Here is a 26,520-nt window from a genome sequence, read left to right on the forward strand (position 1 = left end):
TTAATTGACCTAGCACATTAAATATCTATTGTCTAATGAAATTAATATTCAGTCGTCCAAGCCACTTTGATCGCTCTCATAACTTCGTTAAGGCATTTGCATAACTTAAACACTTACTTTGAATAAGAATCTTAGTAACCACTAGGGGTCAATTTATTTAATAAACATAAATAATTTAATAATAATAATGAAGCCCATGGTGACGGCAGAGTGAATATATTTGTTGCCTCCTTTATTCTTCCCGTGGGTGCAGTAGGAGACAACTAGGGTATGTATAGATGTGCGGATTGGACGGAACCAAACCGCCGTGCGTGGCGTTAGATCACCACAGATGGGGTCCAGTAGAGCTGATTCTGACCCGGAGCTACAGTCTACCTAGCGAATTATCGGGGCTTCATCTCGAAAAGCAGGAGTAGGAACGAGAAGGTTTTTAGTCAGTAAGAATCGGACACTAAACCTGAAACCTTTCACCTCATCCAAGATAGCTTACATGTACAGAAAACATACACACATACACAGACGCGTAATACTCTCAAAGCTTTTACATCACAAACACACGCAAATAAATTAACCAAACATTCAAATATAAGATACTATAACCTTTTCAACCACCAACTTATTTGCGCTTGTGGACTTTAGAAATTTATCTGCAAACAGCTAAATGCAAGAAGCAACATATAACATATCCCCTATACACAGTTCACATTCGAACAAGTTGGGAAGTTCTTAAAGAGCCGCCTAAAGGACTATTTAATGTTCATATGAAGCAATCCCTAGGGGATTCTAAAGTGGCGACCTCTTGCGAGCGTCGTTTGTAACTTGTCAAAGGGAGTTTATTTTCTGAGTGGCGGTTTGAGCTAATCCTGTCACTGGCTAAGTGGTTGATGTATGGAGAATTTGCAGATAAAATTGGGTACTTGTGTTTTAAACATTAATGTGTACAATGTTTCTTCTTCTTTTTGTGTTCATAGTATGAGTATATATTTTTTCAAATCACATCAGTAGAAGTTACTAGAGTAACTAACTCATAACGTAGCACTGTTCACATGCTTTAAAGAGCGATCTGACCACCACAGATGGGGCCTAGTAGGGCTGATGCCTGATCCGGAGCTGCGAACTACCTAGCGAATTTACCAGGGTTCCAGTTCGAAAGGCAGGATTAGGAACGGGATGGTTTTAGTCAGTTAGAGTCTGACACTGAACTCTCACCTCGCCCAAGGCGGGAGAAGTCACTGGATGATTTAGATACTCCTTAAAAAAACACTGTACACATTTTAACCGATATCATTTCTTTTACTAGTTACACCTGGAAAATACGTTATATCTCCTATCATTCGTTTACACACTCCCTCGTCAGATTTACTAAAACAAGCATCTTATTAACTAAAGCAAGCTACACCGCGATATACAACACCGAACACCAATCAACTTCGTAGTAAAACAACGTGAAACAAAATTAACCAGAAGATAATTAACAAGTATCAGAAACAAGCGCGCTTGACGTACAAGCTTGAGGTAAAAAACTTAGTACATTAAAGTTGTGGCAGGCAACAATTCAGGAAGAATGTAGACCGTCTAGAATGTACGGTGTCAGTTGCAGCCCGCGAATGTAGCGAGGTAAAATTACTTTGTATTTTACTCACCGAAGTATTCGCAAAAATCTTGTGAGCAACGGAAAATGTATACTCGTACACTTATCCAGTGGGAGGAAATGGAAGATTCTTGCTTTGTATTAATTTTCTTTAAGTGCAGCACATGCAGCACTGACTTTTAAATATGGAGTACCCTGTGATGTACCTACGACCTTGTCTCCTTAACCTCTTTGTCAAATTCATATGATTGTGTTATTTATGTGTTTGGTTTATTAAACATACATACCGAAGTGATACCACGGCCTCAACCGGCGTGAAATAATACTTGCGTTGTGTGATTGAGGTTACCGGAGGCAAAATTAACCCCCCTTTCCAATCTTCCTAATTCCCCTTTCTAGTCCTCCCAATCCCCGATTCCGCAACAAATATGATCCGAAATACATAATCTACACATATTACAAGAAACAATTGTCATACAGTGTCACTACACAAAATGACACGAACACTAATATGAAGGTGATTGTTGACACGAAATTAAACCCTAATAAGTTGGAATTACATCGAAAGTGGCGCAGCGCAATAGATGTCAGTCGTCAAGTAAAGTCAAAAGCCAGAATGTACGTCAGAACATTAAACAATGGCTAGACAGGTCAGGACTCGGGGCGATACGAGTGAACGGTGTCGGTTGCAGGTTCGTAGTAATTCGCGTCACTCAAACGTCATCCGTCAATCTGACAGTACACAATACAGCCAACGAGATATCGTGCCGCTGAATTTAGTTAGTTTTGCGGCTAGAATTCGGCCCTGTAATTTTTTAAAGGCGTGAAGGTGAAGGTTTGTGAGTGATAGCACCTATAGAACTACGTACTGATCTTACTTTTTGGTGCTTCGTATAAGATGACAAACTTGACTGGTTCGATACATTATAATATTTTAGGTGTGTTTTAATAACTAATAGATCTAATAGATTAATTATGATTGTACTAAATAGTTTTCACTACTTTACTGTAATCATAATTATTGTTTTTCTTATTACATGCCTGCATACATCAACGCTAGACATTGAAATTAATTATTATGTACCACGAGTCTTAGCATTAGGCGCAACGAATACCTTACGCAACACCGCAGCAGTGGGTCTAATTTTTGCTTCTATCATCATTACGCCGACAGATATTCAAGACAGACGACATCGCTACCCTGAGACTAATTCCCTTCTCATTGTCAGCACAAATTAAGCTCGGGCGGCCATGATTGACGCTGCAATACTCTGTATTGTGACAATCCATTACGACTAATGGATCTCTGTCCAACTTATTTGATGGTCAAATTCGTCCCTTAAAACCACGGATTAACAAGCGCATGGAGTGTTTATTTGATTTTTTATATCAACGACTCCCACTCAGCGAATTGGTCAGATACACGGGGTATTGCCTTTTTTTTATTTAAAGCCCCACGGCGTGTTTCCATTAAGCTTTGTTGTGGTGTTTTATCCTTTACGGCGCGTTCGTTCCGATATTTTCTCTCCATTCGGTTATTAATGTTGGTTGGATATTTCTGTAACAAAACAATCTTTGATACTTAGAAGTGTGTAACGATACACGGTCCCTGTCACCGTCACACATCATTTTCTGTAATCAGTGTGGAAATTGGAAGACGTCGGGCGGTATACGTGTATATGGTATATATGTCGGTCGGTATACGTAGTCGGATTGCACAAAGGGAGACAATGGGTGAAGTTGATAGCTATTAATACTGGATAGAGTGGTCGCTAGATATTAATAATCGGATCGGCTGGACCGAATATCGATTACTAAGCCGAATGACTGTTTCTTTTCAAGAAGCTAGCTTACAATAATGTGGCTTTAGTGATTTGCAAAAATATGTAATAATAGCTGAATTGAGAAAGTATATGAGTCACTATTAAAAGTGTAAAATCATGGTGGTTTTATTCCCAAACTAATCGAAGCATACTAACACACTCACGTACAATTTCACAAGCATTATACTATAATTATCTAACAAAACTTTATTTTTCACAACAAAAAATGCTCTTAGCATAATCGAGTATAGGAAAACATGTAGCAAGGAGGATATTCCCATCGGAACGCAGCACGACTACAGATCAAGCCATACAGAACCAGTTTATCATGGACTCGCTTTGTACGTTCTTTCCGTTCATTCAAGGGTCAGTTTATATTGGTTTTGCATAGCTCGATGTGTATGGTATCTCTGAACATTTTCTCTCAGATTCCCTTGAAAGTGCTGGTCAAGCATCGGTTTATATCGAATAGCTACACAGTTATAAAAACCAGTATAAACTGACCTGTTAAATATGTGGAAAGACCATACAAAGCGAGGTCATGATAAACTGGTTGTGTGTAACTTGATGTGTGGCCGCGTTTACAATGAAACTGAAAGACAAATGATATTGCAATTTGTTCGAACACTCATGTTGATGTCGAATGGTATTTGTTTGTGGTATAATCAAGGACTGTTTGTTTAGTGCCGAGTTTTACTTTGTGTTTTGTGGTGTTAACATTAGAGGCCGAAGAATACCTATTTTACAATGCCTGGTTAAGCTTAAAAAGAAAGAAAATTGATTTGTCAGAATGTAGTTACAATGGGTGTTTTATGTTAAGGCGCTGTGCATAGTCAAAATAGGATTGATTCAACAGATTTTTTTGCCCAATGTTTACATGTTAGAGCAACAAAAAAAATATATGTTAATCTTGATCATTTTTATGAATGGACCACCTTCTTCAAAACACGATTTCTATAAATTTTCTCGATAAAAAAAAATCATAAACTAACCATTTAAATTGAAATTCTAGCCATTGTAACTATATTATTTATGAACATATCTTAATAAAATTAATAACAGTGACGTAATTTAAAATAATAAAGGGATCTGCCTTATTTATTTTTCGATTGAAATGAGATATTTGTAAGAATTAATATAATTCATGATAAATAACTCAGAACGAATCGAACAAAACGTCGTCCGATCATGACATCTATTCGTTTCTCTTTCATTCCTACGCGGACCGGCAGTGACCGCTGAGGCGCGCTGCTTGGTGGACCTATGTCAGTTTGTGTCAATCGGAGCTCAGAAAATAATCATTCACTAACATATCTTTTTGCTGTTTGTAATATTTTATTTTGTAATTAGCTTTTTCTAAGTTGGGTTGTCAGTATATTTTTTTGTACGAAATCGATTTAAAGTTATGTAAATACAATAAATTTTTTCATATACTATTACCGCGTAGCATGGTGCAGATGACACATTCAGTAACGTTCCGTACCATTCTTGAAAGGAGAAGGGGACTTTTGGGCCCAGCAGTTAACTAGTTGAAATGTATATTAAAAAAACCGTCATATTTTTCTAAAGGAAATCACAAAATATATAAATAAATATATAATATAATAACTTAAATTAAGTTATAAAACATTAATGATTATTTAATCATTTATGCGTATAAGTACTCTGTGATTTAACCTCCTGAGTACTGAAGTTCTAAATTTAGGACAACCAAAAAAATAAAATATTTTACCGAAGTGCACCAGTTTAGCATCAAGTTTTTTTCGTGAAACGAAACGTTGTAATTTTTAGTTAATAATTATAATTTTAATTTTAATTATAATTTTATTTTTTCTTGTGTCTATATAATGGTAAGATATCATGTTGTAAAAATCAAATCAATAAACGAAAATATCATACCCTCGGACTCAGGAGGTTAAACTTCTTACAACACTTCTGTCTGATATCAGTCAGTCATCGATTGACAGATGACACTTGTTTGTTGTGTTTCGTTCTAAATGCGCACGTATTTTCCATGTTTTATTGTTAAACCCCACGACCTCGGCTTTATAAAGGACTTTTGACGGATCTTGCATCTCTAAATTACCTTACTCTCTATTTTGGACAACTGTTTAAGCCTATCAATCGGATATTGACGACATGGATCGCTGTGTAGATTGTACGATTGCGACTGGTCGCAGTAACTCTATTGGCAGAAGAGTCTTGGAAGATGAGGCGATTTTATCAGTTATTCGTCAGTGGCGTGCATCTCAGCCTGTATAATATGGTATCTCAGTTGGGAAAGATACCAAGAAAATATACGTACCCCGCCCCCTACACAATTCTTAGATGACATTCTCCTAATTATTGAAGATGAATAATACATATTTTATACATAATTGGTGTTTTATTCATATATCCTCCTGTCCGTTTTTTAGTCTTTAAAAGATTAGTGCCTACTGCTTCTAAGTGCCTATGTTTGCACCAAGTTTTTTAAACGCGCCGTCGACGCGCGTTTTTAGCGATACTGACGCGATACTTGCGTGCGTATCGCGTCTGTATCGCTACAGACGCGATAGTTAGACGCGGCCTGTAGACCTTTGCACACCTGACGCGCGTGTGTAGCGATACAGACACGCGTGTGTAGCGATGCAAACGCGCGTGTTATCGATACACACGCGCTGGTGCCGCGCGTTTGTATCGATACAAACGACAACAAACTGCACTGTAGGAGAAAAACGTCCGGCAACGCGCGTTTCCAAAACGCGCGTCGCCGGCCGTTTATAAAACGTGGTGTGCATAGGCCCTAAGTACAGAATATTGAATGTAAAAACTTGTCTTCGACTGTAGCGACTGTTCGGGGCACTGGAGAGCCAAACGTGTCAGATCTTCGACACGTCACACACGCTCCTTGCTTAAAACCAAAATTATTTACTTATTATTCGTCCAAACTCATATTATTATCTGAGTCAGGATCATCTGAATCTGTATCTGTATATTGACATTATATACACGCAGATACACTGCACAACTAAACAACACACTTTAATAACAAAATTAAAGAGAATTCAATGTATGCTGCGAGTATCGATAGCGATAAAAAAAGACCTTTCTAATGTCCATCCCTAATCATGTGGTACTGAGAGACGTCAACGTCATACAGGCAACTGTCACTAGCGCAAAAACTATAGTAGTAGTAAGTTTGTGTAAATTATTGTTCGATTTCGGTTTTAGTCATAAAAAAACTAATAAAAAAATAAAATAAAAATAAAATAAAAATGTATACAACATAATATTGAAAAAATAAAAAAACAAAAACTAATACGAGTAATGAGATTCGATCTTAAGGATCACGGAACGCGAATCTAGACAGCAACGCACTGGGCCACTCGTCCATGAAACTATAGTAGCGAAATTACGCTCCTAAATAAAATGGAATACGCGTATCAATGACATTTGCACGGTGCACCCCTCAGTACACGAGACCCACTTCACCTGCTTCACCCCCTCAAATACATAAAAGTTGTCTATTCACCGCGCCTTAATTAATGTTTCATACCGTACCGTGTACCGAATCGGTGTACAAATATTAGACTTATTTTCTATTTATAAATATTATGCACTATACTATAACAATATTCTTGTCTTTAAGAAAATCTTTAGTGGAATAGTAACATTTATTTAACAAAAACTTGAATAATTTTGTTCTGAATGACGTTAAATTAATGTCAGTCTAACTGATAGAAAGAACCGCCATATTTTCATTTCTCTTAAAACAAATTAGAACTCCATGCCTTCATATAATTACTAACTCATTACCGTTATTGAACAGCTCTTGAAATTCTAAACACATATTCCATTTCCTTTCAACTTTACAGACGCAACGTCTAGAAGCTTGGAGTTCGAGACATCAAAGAGGTTGCATTACCGATATATTAAAACAAATAAAGTAACTATAAGCAGACGAATGCAAAGACTGCATTAGCAAATGAGCTACCACTTAGGACTCGCTGCCTTGTTAGTAACGTGACAACTTCAGATACAGCGCGCGACGTCGCGTTATAACGTCTTATAACTAGTTATTGGAAACAAGTTGCCCATTACTGGCACATAAGAATGTTTGTTTTAAAAATGGAACGTAACGATGTGTTTGTAAAGTTGTGCGAGAACAAAGATTGTTGTTTGCAAATTGTGACGTGTGCAGAAATTGTATGTTTTGAATATGGAAACAGTCTTGTTGGTGGACGGTAGGTACTTGGATTTCAATAGTTATAACGGTTTTGCGAAATACAACAAATGATAATTAATAATACCAATAAATTAATGATGATAATTAATAAAGTATACAGTAAAGCTCGTTTTCTAACAAACGCTTTTGTCGTTTAGTCAAATAAGAAACTCTTTTAATTATCATGTTATCGGCTTACATACGTAACTGTTTGACGAGGAACTCATCTATATAGTTTCAAGTCATGTTAGGGGCTCATATTCCTGAGCAGCATTCCGATGACGCAGCGCTACTGGCCAGTCTGCCTCTAGCATGATTTGAAACTAGTCGAGTTCCTCGTAGCCAATAACATAATAATTAATTTAGTAATATCTCACGAAAGTTACAATAAAACAAAATAAACTCTTTTGTAACTGAAACCACACATGTACACCACGCCTTACACATTAAGCCCCCTACACACGGTGTACGTCATTAATACTCGGTACACGAGACTCCCATTCACGGTGGCATCACGTTGTTTCACACGGAATTTTGCGTATCGTATTGAATAGCGTTTTATAAGCGGATACCTCATGCAATACCGACTTCCATTGCATTCGTGTTCATTATGTGAATGGTGCGAATTTTACATTTATGGAAGCTCTCCACATTTATGTATGTAGCTGTGAATGGGAATTAGAATGGCTCGTCTATAATTTTCATTTCGTGTTAAATATTGTTGGATGTTGTTGAACTTCATATTGGAGTGTAGGTGTTATGCAGTAATGTTATGTTTGGTACACGAATCTTTACCAAAAATCTTATAATTATATGTATTGTTTAAATACTAAAATGCTATAAGGTATAGATGATGATAAACCCAGTCCAAAGCAATCGTTTTTCAAACTAAATCGTTACTAAGGAATAGTTTAAGTAATCATTAAATATCTCTGAGTGCAGCAGTAACATTAAAAAAATACATTGTCTTCTAGCTCATTCACATTTTAGCTACAACTGCTAGATGGTCAAACATTAAAAGAAAATCCACTCAATAACAAATAATACAATCACGACCAAGTTCACGGGCGGTAATGACCCACATTCCAGAACGTTCCATTCCATTCTTAAACCAAATTTGAACACAGAGAGGGAACATTCTCAAATAAAAACGCAATGTACCAGAGTAGGTAGGTATACATTACGGGATGGTAATGAGGCCAGCCCGCAGGGTCCAATTGTTGACAGCCTCTGATGGATCGCACCACTCTTCCTGTTTGTACAATAACCTCCACCGTTCGAGCCTCTCAGTTCCCAACTTGCTTCATCATTCATAATACGGGCTTTTACTTTGATAAAACTTTCTCTATATAAATGATGGTTGTTTTAACCCTTTAGGATTTAGGTTGTAAGTTACGGACTTGTTAAATGGTTATGAATTTATTGTTTCGTATTAAATGTAGGGTGAGTAATGTTTGACCGAGTCACTGTTTCGATTTTCCGTCAGTCGTGTAATGGAGCTGTGTGCTTTGTTGAAACTCCGTCAAGCAGCGCTTTTGTAACCAGACTACAACTATAAGTATTAGCAGGTGTTAACTAAATAACTCAAAAACGACTACACACTGCAATATTCAAAGCCACAACGCGTAAAAAATTCCCTCAAGAATTTTCACACAAAATAAAAACTTAAAAAAAAACTGACTCCAGTTTCTTACAAAAGTACACTTAGATATAATTAAACCAAGCTGTTTAAAACTAAGTCTGGAAGGGTGTAAAAAATGCTGGGATGAGACTTGAGACCGCAGACAGTCTCGCGACAGCGTTGTATATACCTTCAGCTCCTTTATGCTCAGAACTTTATAAGTGGGCGAGCCGTAAATTTTGAAGCACAGATGCTGGAGATAGGTGACGAATAAAAGCAAGGACGCTGTGGCCCCGTACGTACTAATTTATGCTTACTTTTCACTATTATGACTCTCCGAGGTACGAAATTGAGACGGTAAATTTTGCCTCGAATATTTGTGGTTATGGCCCAATGTTTGTGTTGGCGGTGTATTGGACAGATGTTTGGTGAGCTGCTTGTTTTATAGGGCTTTGTTAAACTATGAGGAACTATAAATTACTCTTATTATTATTAAGGTCTTTTTTTAAATATATTATTATAACGTTATTAAGACATGCTACATTTATTAACCTAACTAGTGACCCGCCCCAGTTTCGCATGGGTGCAATGGTGATATATTATGCATGTATTATACATATAAACCTTCCTCTTGAATCACTCTATCTATTAAAATCCCTTGCGTAGTTTCAAATATTTAAGCATACAGATGCACATAGGGACAGAAAAAGCGACTTTGTTTTATACTATGTAGTGATGTGTAAGTTTAGTTGCAAACAATGAAAAGTCTAAAACCCAATATTCTAATAAAAAAACAACAATATCGTCCATCAGTCTACCTCATTCTTGTAACATTTCTAATGGAATTACTTTGCCAAAATAACTTTCAAACAATATTGTCCGCTCGCCGTGATCAAGTTAACCTATTTCCTTCTACCTGCTTGTTGTTCCCGACATTTCATTAATGTTTAATTTATTTCAACAAGAGAATCTGTCAATTATAACAAACAATAAACTCAATTATATGTATTTAAATTGTTTATTGCAAACAAATTTAATTTAATCTGTGTAGTAAAGTGCGCTGATTGGGTTTTTTATGATATAGGCCGGTAAGCGAGCGGACGGATCACCTGATGGTAAGCAATCCCCGCTGCCCATGGACACCCGAAACACCAGAAGCAATACAAGTCCGTTGCCGGCATTTAAGGGTTGTTGGGGAATCAGGGATTGGGAAATTAGACGTCACTTACATAACGAAACATTTACACAAAATTTTGACATAAACGTTTTATCTAAGTATTATTTACTTATAATGGTAAAATAAAAAAAAATCGTGTGTAGGTAATATTTTTTTAATTATCCATATAACTGATGGCCTAATTTGAATTTTTAATTTTCATATCTTGTCTACTACCCTATTCTTCACTTGACAAGTCATCGGACTTGAAAATCGTTGTTGATCACTGAAAATTATGAAATTAATTAAATCTTTTATAAATTTTTCTAAACGGCACTAGGCTCATAAAATTGCTATTTTACCAAACTACTTACTGAACCTATTTGTAAAGTAATTTGAGTACTAATTTAAAGTAACAAATCCGGGAGAGACAAATTAAGGCTATTTCTAAATTAATCTCTTGAGAACTAACAGACAATTTATAAATAGTTACTTTCTATTAGAGGCTTTAAATAAATACTTGTTACTTTATTCCCCTTAGTGAAAACTTTTGTAAGTCCTTTGTGACATGAGTGTTGTGTAGTAATATCGATATTTATTTTAATTAAATGTAATCAGTATTAACAGTCACTGTCAATCCACTAGCAGACACAGCGGTGGTTCCTCTACACCGGTGCCTCCTTTAGGTGCAGGTGGTGGCCACCGGGGAGGTTTTAGTGAGAAGAAATCCCACACTCCCTAGTTTTTCTCCCCAAAAAGCCTTCGAAATTATCCCCATGTGAATGAAAAAAGGGCTTCCTCTACAAGAGTCATTGGATAATCATCAATGGGTACAAAAAATGCATAATATCTCAGTACATTAGATTCCCCGATACATTTTTGTTGCGCAACGTCACATTTAACCACAAACAACAAAGCAAACAGCGAACAAAAGTACCGCAACAGTTCCAAAGCCCCAATAAAAACAAAGTTAATGTTACCGTAACTCTTAATTAATAAAAAGTCAACTCGCACCAATAAATAGAACACAAGCACTTCCCGCTTTGCATTCGACGCAAGAATAACAATTAGTTCCCACAATGCAGAACACGGCTAACTGAAAAAAAAAAGTTAAACAAAAACAACACAGAGTAGAGGGGACCATTTCACGCAGCAAGACCTTGGTGATTTAACTAAAGTCCGTGAAGGGAAAAAACGAACGATTTGTATTCATGATAGCGTCCTCCGCTCAGGTTTGGGAGGTGCGACTGAGTAGATTCGCAATTTTCTCTGATTCTCTTGAGGGAACCCTGATTCGGTACAGTTATTGCGATAAATCCGTAGCCTACTCCGCATATCGGGAGCAATGGAACCCTCGGACCTTGCTTATTATTGGCCTTTGTCTCGAAATGTAAAAAGGCAGGCAATTATAAGGAGAATCCTTTGAGACAATATTATCCTGTGCGACTTTCTCCAACGGATTTTTTTCGATGTTGCTTCAATAACCGTTTTAAAACGTGATAGGATACAAACTAACTACCATAAATAGATACAAAATCTCATTAAATAACACACAGAGAACAATCACGAAAACTTTAAAATTATTTCCCTTTAACCTTCGCGCGCTATAAAACCTCGCTTGTCGTGTTCGAGTCAGCCCTAGCGATAAATCTTAGAGCACACGTGACAACTCGAATAAATAACCCGGAGTCAACCCTTACTGGAAGTGTCACTATGTCGGTGCATAGCTGTTGTTAATTAACTTCATATATTTTGTAATACAAAGTAGGTTGGGAGCAAATACGAGTACTTAGATTTAGGAAGGCTTGTTGGAAAGGAGTTGTTTTACGTAAATAATGTACCACGATACTGCTTTTACTTAGTTAGTTTATTTGTGTGGGAGTGTACTTGTTTAGGAAATGGATGGGTTATTTTATAGCTGATAGCTGAATCGGTGATCTGTAATGTTTTGTTTAATATTGTAGAATGTAGAAGATTAGGGATAGGTGCTGAGTTAGTTTTAAAGGGTTTATAAATAGCGAAGAAGTTATACAAGTAAATAGTTAAATAGTGGTAATAAATGGATGAAAGAAAGAAGCTACAAATTATAGTATGTAGATACTCCGGAGCTAGAGTCTACCGGGGCTCCGGCTTGAAAAGCAAGTAGGAACTTAGTTTCTGGTCAGTAAAGTCTGACACTGCCGTCTCACCTTGCTCAAGGCGAGAGAAGTCATTGGATGTTTTCCCTCTAAGGTACACCAAACGGTAAACTTTCTCTCTCTCATTCTAATAATCGAATTCACTATTTTTAATTCAAAAACCCACTACTATTAAAAAATACATCTATATATCACCTACCTATTACTTAACACTATACGTACGTACATTTTAGTAATTAACTTAAGACGTGTAACAAAGTCGAGTACGTTCCAAGTACATCAGCTGAAAAATAAAACGACTTCAAACATGAAACTCTTCAAACGAGCAGCTACTTACTGTTGAAGCCTTAATTACATATTATTACAATGTATTGCTGTACTGGTGTGATTATATAATATATATGTGCCTAGTTATATAATGTCTCGAGTTTCCAATGTCAAAAAAAAAACCATTTTATTATAACTTTCGTGAGACATACTAAATTAATTATTATGTTATCGGTTTGCTCACATAACTGTTAGTAGCAGCGCGATAATCGCCGCGTTGTGTGTCGCGGAATGCTGCACATGAATATGAGCCTCTAGCATGGCTTGAAACTAGTCGAGTTCCTCGTCAAACATATGCGACGTCGCCGCGTCTGCATATTTACATGAGTAAATCGTGATTTTTAGTTAATTTAGTATGTCTCATGATAGTAATTATAAAAATATAGTCACAACCTATGGTAACTAGACTAACGAGGTAATCAATAATGCAATATAAGGTATATTTACTTTCTATAAAAAACTGTATAACAAAGCATTTCCAACTAAAAAACTCTTTCTTAAAGCAAAAAAGGGTATATAAAGGAGACTGTAACACGGTACCTAATTGCTCAAATATTCGCCCCATTAACCTTTTAGAAGCATAAAAAAAGAAAAAAGAATGAATAAATAAATAAATAAAGTTTTTAAAAAAAAGTTCCATTTTGTCGTCGACTAGTTGCCGCTTTTTATACAGTTTTTAGTAAATTACTAGTGAACTTTGTCGCGTCCAACTCTCCAGCATTTTATTAAGTGGCCAGTGACTAATTAATTTTTTTATTTTATTTTTTTGGAACTTGAATTTAAAACTGGGTTTAAATGAATGGGGAAGGAGTTACTTTCGAGTGCGGTTTATTAGCTAGAGTAAAGTATAGTGGTAATGCATTTTATATGCTTTTTTTTATTTCTTTCGTGAATGGTTGAGTTCTAAAGCTATTTGTTTGTTTATAGTTTACGTTTCTTTATTAACGCTTGGTCTTGCTTCAATTACCTTTGTGACGTTTATACATTTTTATATCGTCACACGTTTTATTCTCGAAGGGGTAGGCAGAGGTGCACATTACGGCACGTAATGCCAATGTACAATGTACACCGACTTTTCACCATTTGTATTATAAGTGCCATGTTTTGGGGTGAGTCTATTACCATGTCTGTTTATACGTATTGAAATTAAATGAATCGGAACTATGTAGATTTTATATTTTCTAAACGTAACAACACATCGTTGAGACTGTGCGAAAACACACATGTAATTCAAAAATGGACTACTCACACATAAAAACCAAAAACCCGATTCCGACCATAAAAAATAAAAAAAAACCTTGTTTGTAAATAAAACTGCAGCAATTACGCCCTGGCTGTAATACGCGCCGTGTTAAACCGTGCAATTCATACTTGATGGATGTGCACGCAATTACCCTTTACCGACGTGTGGACTCTGTTAATATCGTAATCATTGTCACCGTGTGGAACACGTTTTCGAATATAAATTTGAATTCGGATTCCAAAACAGTTGGGAATGCGCCGTGATTAGTAAGTGTGTGATTAGGTCAAAATGTTTAGGTACTCTGAATTAAGTCCCGACCGTAGTATAGAGAAACGCGGCGGTTTTTAACCGCGTAGCATTTAATTGTATTAAAATCGGTCGTGGGACATAACCGCAAGGACGGTAACTTACTTGTATTCGGTTTCTTGCTCATATCTCAAATAGCTTCACTAGACAGATTTTTTTTTATATTGTTATATTTTCTTTGACGTTCAAAAGTGCCTTCCCGGTCTATTTGAATTGAATAATTTTGACTTTGACTTTGACTTGTTTCACAAAATTATGCGGTTAAAAACCGGTAGTTCTACCGTAGCAAAGCCCTAATGGTGATTGTTGAATAATATTACTAAGACTTTTGTCTTAATTATTACTACTAATTATTTCATTTATATTATTTTCAATTATCGTTGAGCATTTACTTTAATTTTACAATTTTAACACTTCGTAGCCGTCGTGTAGCTTAGTTACTGCGTAGCAACTACGTGTAGCGCGTAGCAAATTCTCGTAGCACATCTAATTTAACTCGTAGCATTTTTGTTAAGCTTGCATACATACTACAAGCAGGACTTTTAAATTTAGTATTTGGGATTTTATTTTTAAGGTTCCGTTCACATCCTAATACCAATTTATATGTAGTATTTTGAGTTGAGTGTACCTCAACTGTACTTAGCAACCAAATTCTATTACTTGGAACCACAATAAAGCCTTCATTGTTCAGCATAAGTAGTATTCGGAGAAGAAAAGAATAATACAAGGACTGAAACCATACTCCAGATTTCCGTACATACGTTATAACCATGTTAAAATTCGTTGAAAACAAAATTTACGCAAAATATAAAGTAAATCTCTAAATTTAATATTAACTATGAATAATTATTACTTACATTTAACCAGTTACATAATTATTTCGTTACTCTAAAATAACAGCGTTATCCACAAGTATTTATAAATATTTGAACATTTAAAGAAAACGCTTAATTCATTAACCAACCAATTCATACTAACTAAACTTATTTGTAATCACAAAATATAATTTACAACCTTCTTTATAACTTTACTACCCTTATAAAAAATACCAGTTTCCGTAAAAACAGATATCTTAACGGACGACCTTATAACAATGAACCACATTTTTATTCAACGGTAAAGAAGTAAGTAAGAGCCCTAAAAATCGATGTCTCGACAAACTTTAAGCCTGGCTGTCGGCGAAACGATTCGCTTCGGAGCATCACCGCACCTAAACTTACACCGTCGGTCGCGTCGCTTGAATAAGGTTGTTTTTCCACCAGAGATTTGCTATGTAGCTATGCTACGAAGATGTAATAGCTAAGCTGTGAAACTATGTGACCGTTTCTACTGATACTAAGCTATGTAGCTATGCGAGTCTGTGCGAGTGAAGATGCGCTGCCGCAAAGTAGCTGTGCGAGGAAAATACGCAGTTCAAGCATGCAATGTATCGGTAGTACGGAAGCCATCCATAACACAAGTCTTATAAAAATCATAGCTTAACCGAGTCCGTCTCCACCAGTGCTAAGCTATGTGTACCAATGAATATGATTCGTGGAAGCCAAACCTATCCACAGCAACGTAGTATAGCACATCTCTGGAAAAATACCCTTAAACCTTAAAAGTTCCCGAGGCGTTGTTCTAAAAACCCGCCCTTATATGACATCACAACGAAAATACCTCCTTGGAATATGAAAGTATGAAGAACTTCAATTGACAATGGACCGATAAGACTTCTTTTCATGTCAATTCTTTGTGTTTTCAACAATTATTGACATGTTATGTCGAAACTTGTAAGTTTGCGGTTGTTCGCTCGCGTATTGTATGTATATGTATGTTTTACATGTGAATGACAATAAATATTATTAATATTTATTTATTTCATTTAAAGCTAGAGTGCAGTCCAACAATACTATATATATCTAATTTGTATGTTGGATCAATAAAAGGTTAAATGAGTTATAATGTTTAATAATTATGAAAGGTTTATTAGTCACCTGTCCATCACCAGTATTATTATTCTTATATAGTTATTAAGTACTCAAGAATGAACATACACAGTTCCATAGTTTTGCTCGCGAGTGTATGTATAAATATACCTATAGCTAAGTTTAACAAACCAAACTGAAACAGTATAAGAGAATAAAGTTACAAGACTCGAGTATTAAATGTCAAAATTGATTTCTTCAGGGAATTTACATAATACATTGTTGTATAAGTAAACTTAAAGGACTATGGTTCTAAGTTGGTTTCAGTGTTACGTGAAATGTTCAGTTCTAGCTGATAAATATACCTAATATTAAACATATTTTATCGTGTGATCTTTTCTAAAAAAAAATATTTTTATTAAGTAATTTTTAATTTCGTCAATTATACTTAACTAGCAAACCCGGCGAACGTTTCGCCACCGCTTTTCTCTTGAATATTTCCTGAATTTTCTTTGCTATAAACCTGACGGAGCCCGAGACCTTTCCAACGAATGCAAAACCGTGAAAATCGGTTCGTGCGTTCTAGTTATAGCGTCAGGAAGGAAAACCCGACTTATTTTTATATAATAGATAACTAATCTTTTTGATACAACTGTGAACATTGAATAATTCGTGTAGTAGGTACATATAACATTACAAACTATTTCGCATGTAAGACACGTTCTCGTTTCTATATCTCAAAACTTCATACATCCAAATAAAACAAAACTACAAGAAACTGTCCCAAACTTCCCATTAAACGAAATCATAGAAGCAAAACATTCGTCTTACGTAATTCATGCAAAGTTGTAACATGATGGAAATCGCGACGACTTCCCAACTTTACACACATCCAATTCATTCTCACTCACAAACTAATGCATGCCAACTTTCAACTTGCAACTTTGCAGGACACAAGTTGTACTCAGTTCAACTCAAAAGGTCACTCAGTAAGCTGCGAGTTGGTAATGTGATTAAATTCTCCCCCCGCATGAGTGATGCGACGTATCCCCTGTAATTAATTAATTAAATATTTTATCTTGCTCTACTTGGCTCACAAAGACTAATGTTTTTAACTCACCGTCCTATTATGAGATGTGATTTCTCTTTTTGTTTTTTTTTTGTTTTATGTTTTATGTCGTCCTTTGTTTGGCGTGTGTTTTGTTTTTTTAAACACTGGAAATGTATGTGATTTTAGTACTGAATAGGAGTGTAGTTGCTTTAGTGGATAGTTACTATTTTGGTTTCGTGTCATAATGTTAATTAAAGTAACTTTGTAGTTTAAATTACTTATTCGTCATTAAGAACTCTTCCTTATGTTAATAGGATTAGATAAAGACTATGAAGCACAAAAGTTTCAACCCTAGCATGCTTTTTTTCACCCGAAGCTACGGACTGCCTATCGGTTTGCCAGGGCTCCAACTCCAAAAGCAGGAGTAGGAGCGTGGTGGTTTTTAATCAGTAAGAGTCTGACACTCCCTCTCGCCTCGCCCAAGGCAGAAAAATTCATTGGATGATTTCCCCCACTGAAAAAAAAACTTGCTTTTTCCCCTTAATCCACGTTCATCAATCTATCCTACATTCTAATCCATGTAACCTACTCAAGGGTATTTTAATCCAACCCTGTTTATGCACATCACAACACGTATACCTACACAATACACTCAATAACGACTTGCGGACGATTTCTATACACATATAGATACATATATGTATTAAAAGTAGGTTTATAGGTCGGCAACAGTTTGGCTAAGCGTAAGTTATATCGCCACAACGATTAGCGCGGCTTACTAACGAGCACCACATAAATGCCTTGTGAACACTCCGTATAGTTACCTACCTTCTAAATACAAGTACACTCATCAGCCACATTCCTACTTTTTGTCTAATGGCGGATTACTGTTTACCAAACTAGAGAGAGTGGTTTTGGTATTAAGTTGTCTTGTATATAATTTTGTGTAAATTTAAATATCTAATAAGAATTAATAATTTTCTTAAGAGTAAGTGTTGAGTGAATTGTGACCACTATAGCCTTTTTATGGCGAAAATTATCCAATGATTCTCCCGGCTTGGGCAAGGCGAGAGTGAGTGTCAGACTCTTACTGACTAATAGTGGTCCTGCTAGAGCCCCCTATAGCGTAGATTGAACTATGAAGAGTAAACGCTTTGCTTTCAGTTTATCTAACAAAACTTGATTTGCAAATTGGTTTTTTGAATCGGACAAAGTTCTAAGTAGTGACTAAGTAAACCAGTAACTACAGTTTGTAAACTACTAAAAATGAAAGCGGCTTCCACCAACTGCCTACAGTTGATATCAAATAATCGATCCCAACTATATAACTTACCTATGCGTGCAGTCCCACAACCACACATTCACATAAACCAACAAAGAATATGTCTCGAATGTTTATACCCTTAAACAAAATCTTTAGAGATAGTTACAAAACAAAATGATAAAAAAAAGGTTTGTGTCCGTAATAAATTTCTAAGCATTTGTAGAAATATCCATCAATTGGGATGGATTCGGGGACGGCCGCCCCGGGCACGGCACACGATCCGTTTCGACCGGGTCACCAATATGAATAATTTTCCAATCTCAACGTTTATTCACTTCTTTGTCTACCATTTTTGGCTCAGAGACAATTTTATGACGGATCGTAAACGCCTTTTTATGCAGCAATACCATAGAATGCGTGATAAATAACAGTCACGATTCTGGATGGGTGCACATGTGATTTATTTTAGTCCCCACATTTAAGTAAGTAGGGCTATAAACATGATACAATAAGTATAAACGAAAAGTACTACAATTAATTCGTTTGCTCTTCCAAACACAAAACCCTGTACAACTCAACCATTGAACCTCATCTATCTTTAACTCAAACGTAGGTATAAATCAAAACACCCATCTCCTAAAGACGCACGTACATCCCACCAACTCTTTCTTTGACCTAATTTCGTCCCTTTAATCACCCATTTAGTAGAAACGGCGGCGATATTTCCTTAACTCCCGCACTTGCTAAACCAAAGTAACGGCCTAACACGTAATGTGGGCTTTGAGGGACTTACTCTTTTCAAAGCGTTGCCCGTAGGGAGCCATCTTAGCTATCGTCATACTTGTAACACGCAACTCCGCGACAAAGTCACGTCCCCAGCAACCACATGCTATACAGCCAGATCGAAATTTAATCTTTTATAAATGGAACGTTCTTATTTTGGATTGAGAATTTGTTTGTGGATTTAAAAATTAATCAGTAAGTTTTAAAGGCAAGGAGTTTGTGATTGTTTATTGTTACAGTTTTTTATTGTAATCTATACTTTTATCGAATTTTTTAACTATATCTTTTAGTAATTACAGTTTAATTTCCTAATTTATTAAGTTATTAATCAGGCTTTTATATATTTTTTAATTCAGATATATCTAATGTATTCTAATCACACCACATTTCTATTAAATTGTTACCAGTTTAAAAAATCATTAAGAATATTTCCGCCTAACCAATTTAAAATTGTCTATAACATAACCAATTCCGTACCTAACAAAGAACACATAAACAGGTTTACAGCCCCCGTCAGAAATGAAGACATTAAAACCTGGCTTATATCAAGTACGTAACCCTTTATCAAGTCATTCAAGTTTAACAAGCTCATAAAGTAACTGGAAAGGAAACTCACTTGATGTAAACACACGTCAATAAAGAAACTAAGTGCCTAGTCTTTGTGACTTTAATATTTTTACTAGGTATACAAAACAGCATGTCAAGCGACACTCATATTCAATTTTCTTTCATTGAATTTTCGACTTTATATCTTAAACTGTAAAGTTGAAAATCTTAAGTACAGAAAGGAGTAGGTTGATCTGCTGCTGTGAACATACGGGTAAACATCAAGCTACGCAAAATTAGTTTATTATGGTCTCGCTTTCTATGAATTTCTAGAACATTCAAAGGTCAATTTATACTGGTTATCTTAGCTTCATGTGTTACTGTGGACACGGTGGAACGCTATTGAAAGCATCCCTTTAGAAAGCCAAGTCCTCAGGGATGTGGTCGGCGACGGCGATTCGCGCCCGGCACTGGTTCAGGCCATGGTGCGGAGTGAGGGGGACTGGGATGCCGTCTCCTTCTGCGAAGCAGTCATGCTAGCTAAGGAGGAGGCGGGGCGCGTGAGGGAACGAACCTCCTCACGCCCCAGCCGTCGCGAGAGACACTCCGGGCGTTGGGGATCAAGGGTCAGTTTGCGGACGGCGAGCAATACTCACCGTGGTTATCATAGCTTCATGTGTTACTGTGGACACGGTGGAACGCTATTGAAAGCATCCCTTTAGAAAAATGTCTTCTTATATTGGACTAAATTCGTTTAATATCGTTTCATAAATGCATGCTTGTTATCCTGAAATGCAACGCTGAGAAATTATTTTAGAGAAGGATACTTTTGTGAATGAATTTTTCAGGTTTTATTGGATAGGAAAGGTTTAGGATAATGTCTTTGAAGCATAACAATCTTGTAAGTATATAATATCATTATATAGCTATTCTTTATTTAGCATTTATTAAGTAAGTGCAAAGTGTAGCAGAGCCATGCTTCGGCACGAACGGGCTGGCTCGACCGGAGTAATACCACGGCCTCCAGAAAACCGACGTGAAACAACGCTTGCGTTGTGTTTCGTTGTGTGAGTAATGTTACCGGAGGCCCATTTGGACTTTTATTAGCATTTACAAGGAATAACTTCGGCTACTTTTTGTCACAACGTCCGTTATCCACGCGACTGATCAGCAGCAACTGTACATTATATAGGTAGACGTCATTATCATCGATCAATAGATACAGCTAATATTTCATCAACTAACACGATATAATTCATTTCATTTAGGTAATATTATTTACAGAATTTGTCAACTGCCCACGCTGTATCTTGAAGCACGGCAACAATAAAATCTCCCTTTGTCTGCCACCTTGTAGAACATAATTCGAGGAAATGACCTTCAAATATTCCTAAAATATTTTCAACAGGAAAGATAAATGAAACAAGAAACAGGAAAATGTGAACACGAATCTTCTACGAAACGTTACTTAGATTTATATAAAATATTTACATTTTATTAGTAAATAATAAATATTTTTTCTTTTACTTGATATTTTTTTGGAAATATGTTTGGTATCTAGTGCGATAGATACATAGATAGAGATAGACATATATTAACTAAACACAAATGGTATTTTAAAATCGATATAAATAAACTGTTTTTCTTTCTTTCTTTCTATATATTGCAATGGATTTTGAATTTCGGATTGTGATGCATTTAATTGAAATGAATGCTTATGACTTTTATTAAAACCTACTTCTCGAAACAAGTCATAAGCAATCATTGTACCTAACCCCAAAAAATAGCAAATACCTAATGAACATTCCCAATTCTCTGACCGTCCGTTCCTAATGGAAGTCCTCTGAATAATTTTACAAATTACATTTTAATTCATGTATAGGCTGTGCTGGAGGAGGCCAGGCTTCATTTACATAATGTTGGCATTCCTACGTGGGCTGCAAAGCGCTGTACATACATACAAGTTTCATGGAGCCCTATCTCTTTACTAGACATCGGCTGCACGTATTTTATCTAGCTACCCTTGGAGCTTTGACGCTACACTCGTTCATTTATAAGATGTTTTATGAAATAAAGTAATTAACGGTATTAGTGGAGTTAATATTGGAAATATGGAATAGTAATACTTATTTTTATACTCTGCATACTGGGTATAATAAAAAAAGAATACTTATAAGTATAATTCGTAACAGCAAAGAGAAAATGTAATAATACTTCACGAATTAAACCTCATCATAAGTACAAACAAAATATGTAAGTAAATAAGTACTAGAGACGTACTCCACCGTCAAATATAAAACGGGCGAAAAAACGGAACGATTGCGCAGGCATAAAAGCTAACATAATTAAATCTGCCGAGAGCAACTTATCCCTGAGTGGAAGGAACAACGTCTTTTTTCTTCAACGACATTACCAATTCATCACACGGCTCGCTGAAAAGCGACCACTTTGTTACTTATATATCTTTCCGCACAGGTTCTCCTCAAAAAGATCGGGAATCATTTTTCTTCGGTTCCATTAGTGGGCATCGGCCGGCCGAGACGGATATGCGGCTGCAAACATAAACAAAGTAATGGCGCCCGTCTAGTGACAAAGAACATCCCATCAGAGGGCAAAGCGGCAGAATCAATACGGATCTGAATGAGCCCGTCTCGTTTGAGAGGCTCTGCGCTCGCTTCACGTTATTGTACGATAGCGATGCGAGAGGCCTCTCCGCGCCACAATATGGCCGACTCAGGAGACGAGGCTGTGAGCCACGTCTCGTGTGCGCTGAGCCGCATTGTCGCACGCTCTATCTCGCGCAAAGCATCACCTGTATCCACACAAAGACAATAATGGTAATTATACAGCCAGTTCACCTGTGAACAGGATTCAATTCGAAGCCGAGTGATCCGTTAGCTTTGTTGTTCGACAAGGAAGTAGCTACAATATAATTTACGAGTAATATCCAATTAGTGAACCAATTAAATTAATAAAGTTATTTGAGCGTTACTACAAAGGTTGAAGGCATTTAATACAAGTATTCGTGAGCGATTCAGATGTCTGTTTGCGATACAAAGCTCAGCCTAAATATTTATCTGCCAATAACGGTACAATCACGAAAATCTTTGCGAACAATTTCTATAATTTATTGCTTGGCGATGTAATAAAATATCCTCGATAGGTACGTTTAAGTAAACTACAAAATAAGATTACTTTTTGATAAAATGTTAAAAATGTTTTGCGTATTTTTTATATTTGTAAAGGTTGAAGATGATAGATAACTCATACTTAAAGAATGACCACCAATCTAGATTATTACAACTTTCTATATCTATATATCATAAACATCAATGATTAATTCACCTGGCTAATGACAAAGACCAATTCAAGAAGCTGACTGCCAACCACCAGGAATGAACTGGCACCACAAGAAGAAGAAGAAACATCAGCCAAATATCAAACAGAAACGTGGATATGACCTCATGTGGATAGAACAGACAATTATGAGATACCCAAATCTTATACCAAATCCAGGAACTCCTGTTGTTGACTCAAGCTTGTCAAGTAAACCAACAAGGCTATCGGAATCTAAAATATCGAGTAACATTCCTTTGTTGATGGCCAGCCTCTGATCGACTGAACAAAGGAATCAGTCGTTATTCGTCTACAAACTGTTATACAAGACATTTCATTGTCTAATCATTGTTTTAGTAAATAAGGTAATTCAGATAGTGTTTCCAAGATTTTTGTTACGTAATCTTACCCCAAAGAAAAGGTGGAAGTCTTCAGGAAGCATATCATACCATGTCAACAGATGACCAAAACAACACTGCTGACCAAAGGCCTCTTTTCACAGAGAAGGTTTGAGCAATAATCACCACGCTTGCTCAATGCGGGTTGGCGACTTCAAACGTACTATTAGCAATTTAGTAAATTACAAATATTGCTAGATACCAGATGTAGTAGTCAATAGTGTTTTAAAACGCAAATAATACTATTTTGAAAGTCTCTAGTAACAACGGTCACACTTACGACCATTCAACTAATAAAATAACGTGAAAAAGATAATTTCATTTTGCAACATGTATAAAAAATATACTCGTAAAGCCGTAAAAATCCACGTTCAAAGGCTAAGTGATCCTTAACCAAACTCAAATGGAAATAAATGGCCGTGAAACCGTAAACAAATCCAAATGCACGTGTAAGGAACAAAGTCCAACGAAATTAGAATGTTCTCGAACAGCTTATACGTCGAGTTTCACAAAATTGATCCTTTCCCCAAACAATCTTTGCTTACGCCTAATTCAACAGTTTTTCCCCAATGTGAAAAAGGAGAAATAACTCTGAATTTTGGCCGGCGTACACTTTGGTACTCTTGTTTGCTTTCGGCTCCAGCTAAATTAATATCGAACCGTGAAAATTAGGAGCGAACTGGAATTACGAACGATTCGCAGTTTGTTCCACTCTGATCTATTCAGAATCAAATATTTCAATTTCATGTCCTACTTTTTGGTGTACTTCAATTCAATGTAGGTTCTATTTTACAACGTTTCTAGTGCCTTAATAGTCACTATACCAGTTGATACATAGAATTGGTACAAAATAATGTCTAATATATTATCAGTTAACATTAATATTGATAAAAAAATATACAGAAAAGTATTGGAAAATAACTTGTAACATTTTATACAGTTCCAGTACACTATACTTTACGTAAACCTAGTACATTTTTCTCGTATTAATGCAGAAAAATAAAAATAAATTCTTTGTAGGATTTTCTCCTCGGCTCAGAGTAGAATACAACTTGGAATCGGGCTTGCGGCTGCATAGCGGGCAAGAACGGGGTTTAGATCAAATAAATATCTCTTTCAAATCCTGTTTGCCTGGTACATAAAATCGGTAGTTTAAACTTCTATTTGCCCAACTTCTTCGATTTTCTACAAAAAAATCTTGTATATTATATGTACGCTGTCTGATATTTCGTACATTTGTATACCGATACATTTTGTATTTATATTAATTGTTACCTATACTCATACCGCACTCACATAATGAAACACAACGCAAGCGTTGTTTCACGTCGGCTTTCTGTGAGGCCGTGGCATCACTCCGGCCCGTACGAGCCGAAGCATGGCTCTCCCACACTTAAAATCATAAAGCAAGTAAATTATCAACATTGAATTATCATTTACAGTAAAAAACAACATTAATTTAAAATAAACTGCAGTCTAAAATAACAAACCAAAGCATTTCGAGCTATGAATTCCGCCATTATATTTGTTCAAACCCAACCACAGTCGGATGGAGCGAAATATTTTGTTTAAAGCGATTCATGGTAACTAAATATTCGTCATATTTGTATTCCACAATAACTGATCAAGTTATTTATCAAATGCAATATTAATTTCCGTGTTATTCCGGCCAGTGGCGTAGCGTGCCTTGGCGGGGCCCCTTATAAAAATTTGTTTGGGGCCCTTATTTATTTTTAGTGGGAAGAAAATCATCCAATGACTTTATCCGCCCCTTGGATGAGACAAGAGAGAGTATCAGACTCTTACTGACTAACAGGTACCTACCGAAACTTCCGTGACTGGTAAGCACCTGTGTCAAGAGGTAGGCAAGGTGTCTCGAGCCACTCAAAGAGAGGATTTACTGCTGCTACAGCAGCCCATGTTTGGGGTCCCCCGTGGCACTGGGGCCCCGTATAATTGGCCCCTGATTCCGGCACTGGTTGATGAAGAGACAAGCATTGGGCCATATTATTGGTATTCCATCGTGTTGCGGTTTTGTGGGGAACTTGATACTGTGTTACAGGTTCGGTGTTTAATTTGGTTTTATTATGTTTGAATGGAATATTCGAATTTCTCATGGAGTTATGATATTTGTTTATTTTTAATAATTGGTGTTGTAAAGACAGGGTGTTGAAAATTAATTCTGTCTTTTTGTGGCATGCCTACACACATTTAATTTATAAAAACATTTGTATGTCGATCTAGCACAAAAAAATTAAAAAAAATCTTTCAATTTAGCTAATAAGATTATATATAATATATAAACCTGATGTAAAGCCAGAACCATGCCAATTCGCAGTTATTTTGTGACTTCTATGGCATAATTAATGCAAAGAAAAGTAACATTGTTTACTAACAAAACATTATATTGTTCCAGACTGCACATCATCATCATCATCACTGCTGAGCGGGGTGACGACGGTGTCGGTCGCCGTCACCGGGCTGGACCGGCCGCTCACTAAGAAAGTCCGACCAAAGCCAGCATCGCCTAACAGACAGGGCCCACAACAGTGCCAAGTAAGTACCAAATACACTGACAAATTAATATATTGAAAACCCTGACTGACATTTTCCGTTTCTGAGCGATTCTTCACTTAGCGCCGTACTCAGAGTAATTTAATGGTTACCTAACCCAGTCCTTGGCGTTTTTCGAACAAAATCGTTACTAAAGAATAGTTTAAGTAATCATTAGATGTCTCTGAATATGGCAGTTAAACTATTTCGTTGCAATAACTATAGGATATAAATAAAACGATAAATACATTAGAATTTAATTGATTAACT

General features: G+C 36.3%; 1 protein-coding gene across 1 annotated transcript in view; it reads left to right on the plus strand.

The window, feature by feature from the left end:
• The window catches only part of LOC118275285 (zinc finger protein 541), a 288,113-nt gene that overhangs the window by 204,000 nt on the left and 57,593 nt on the right, over positions 1–26,520 (plus strand). Inside the window, exon 5 of the mRNA XM_035593193.2 lies at positions 26,114–26,253. Coding sequence (XP_035449086.2) covers positions 26,114–26,253 — 140 coding nt within the window. The remainder of the gene's footprint in view (positions 1–26,113; positions 26,254–26,520) is intronic.

This window comes from Spodoptera frugiperda, chromosome 8 (assembly GCF_023101765.2).
Source record: "Spodoptera frugiperda isolate SF20-4 chromosome 8, AGI-APGP_CSIRO_Sfru_2.0, whole genome shotgun sequence".
Lineage (NCBI taxonomy): Eukaryota > Metazoa > Arthropoda > Insecta > Lepidoptera > Noctuidae > Spodoptera > Spodoptera frugiperda.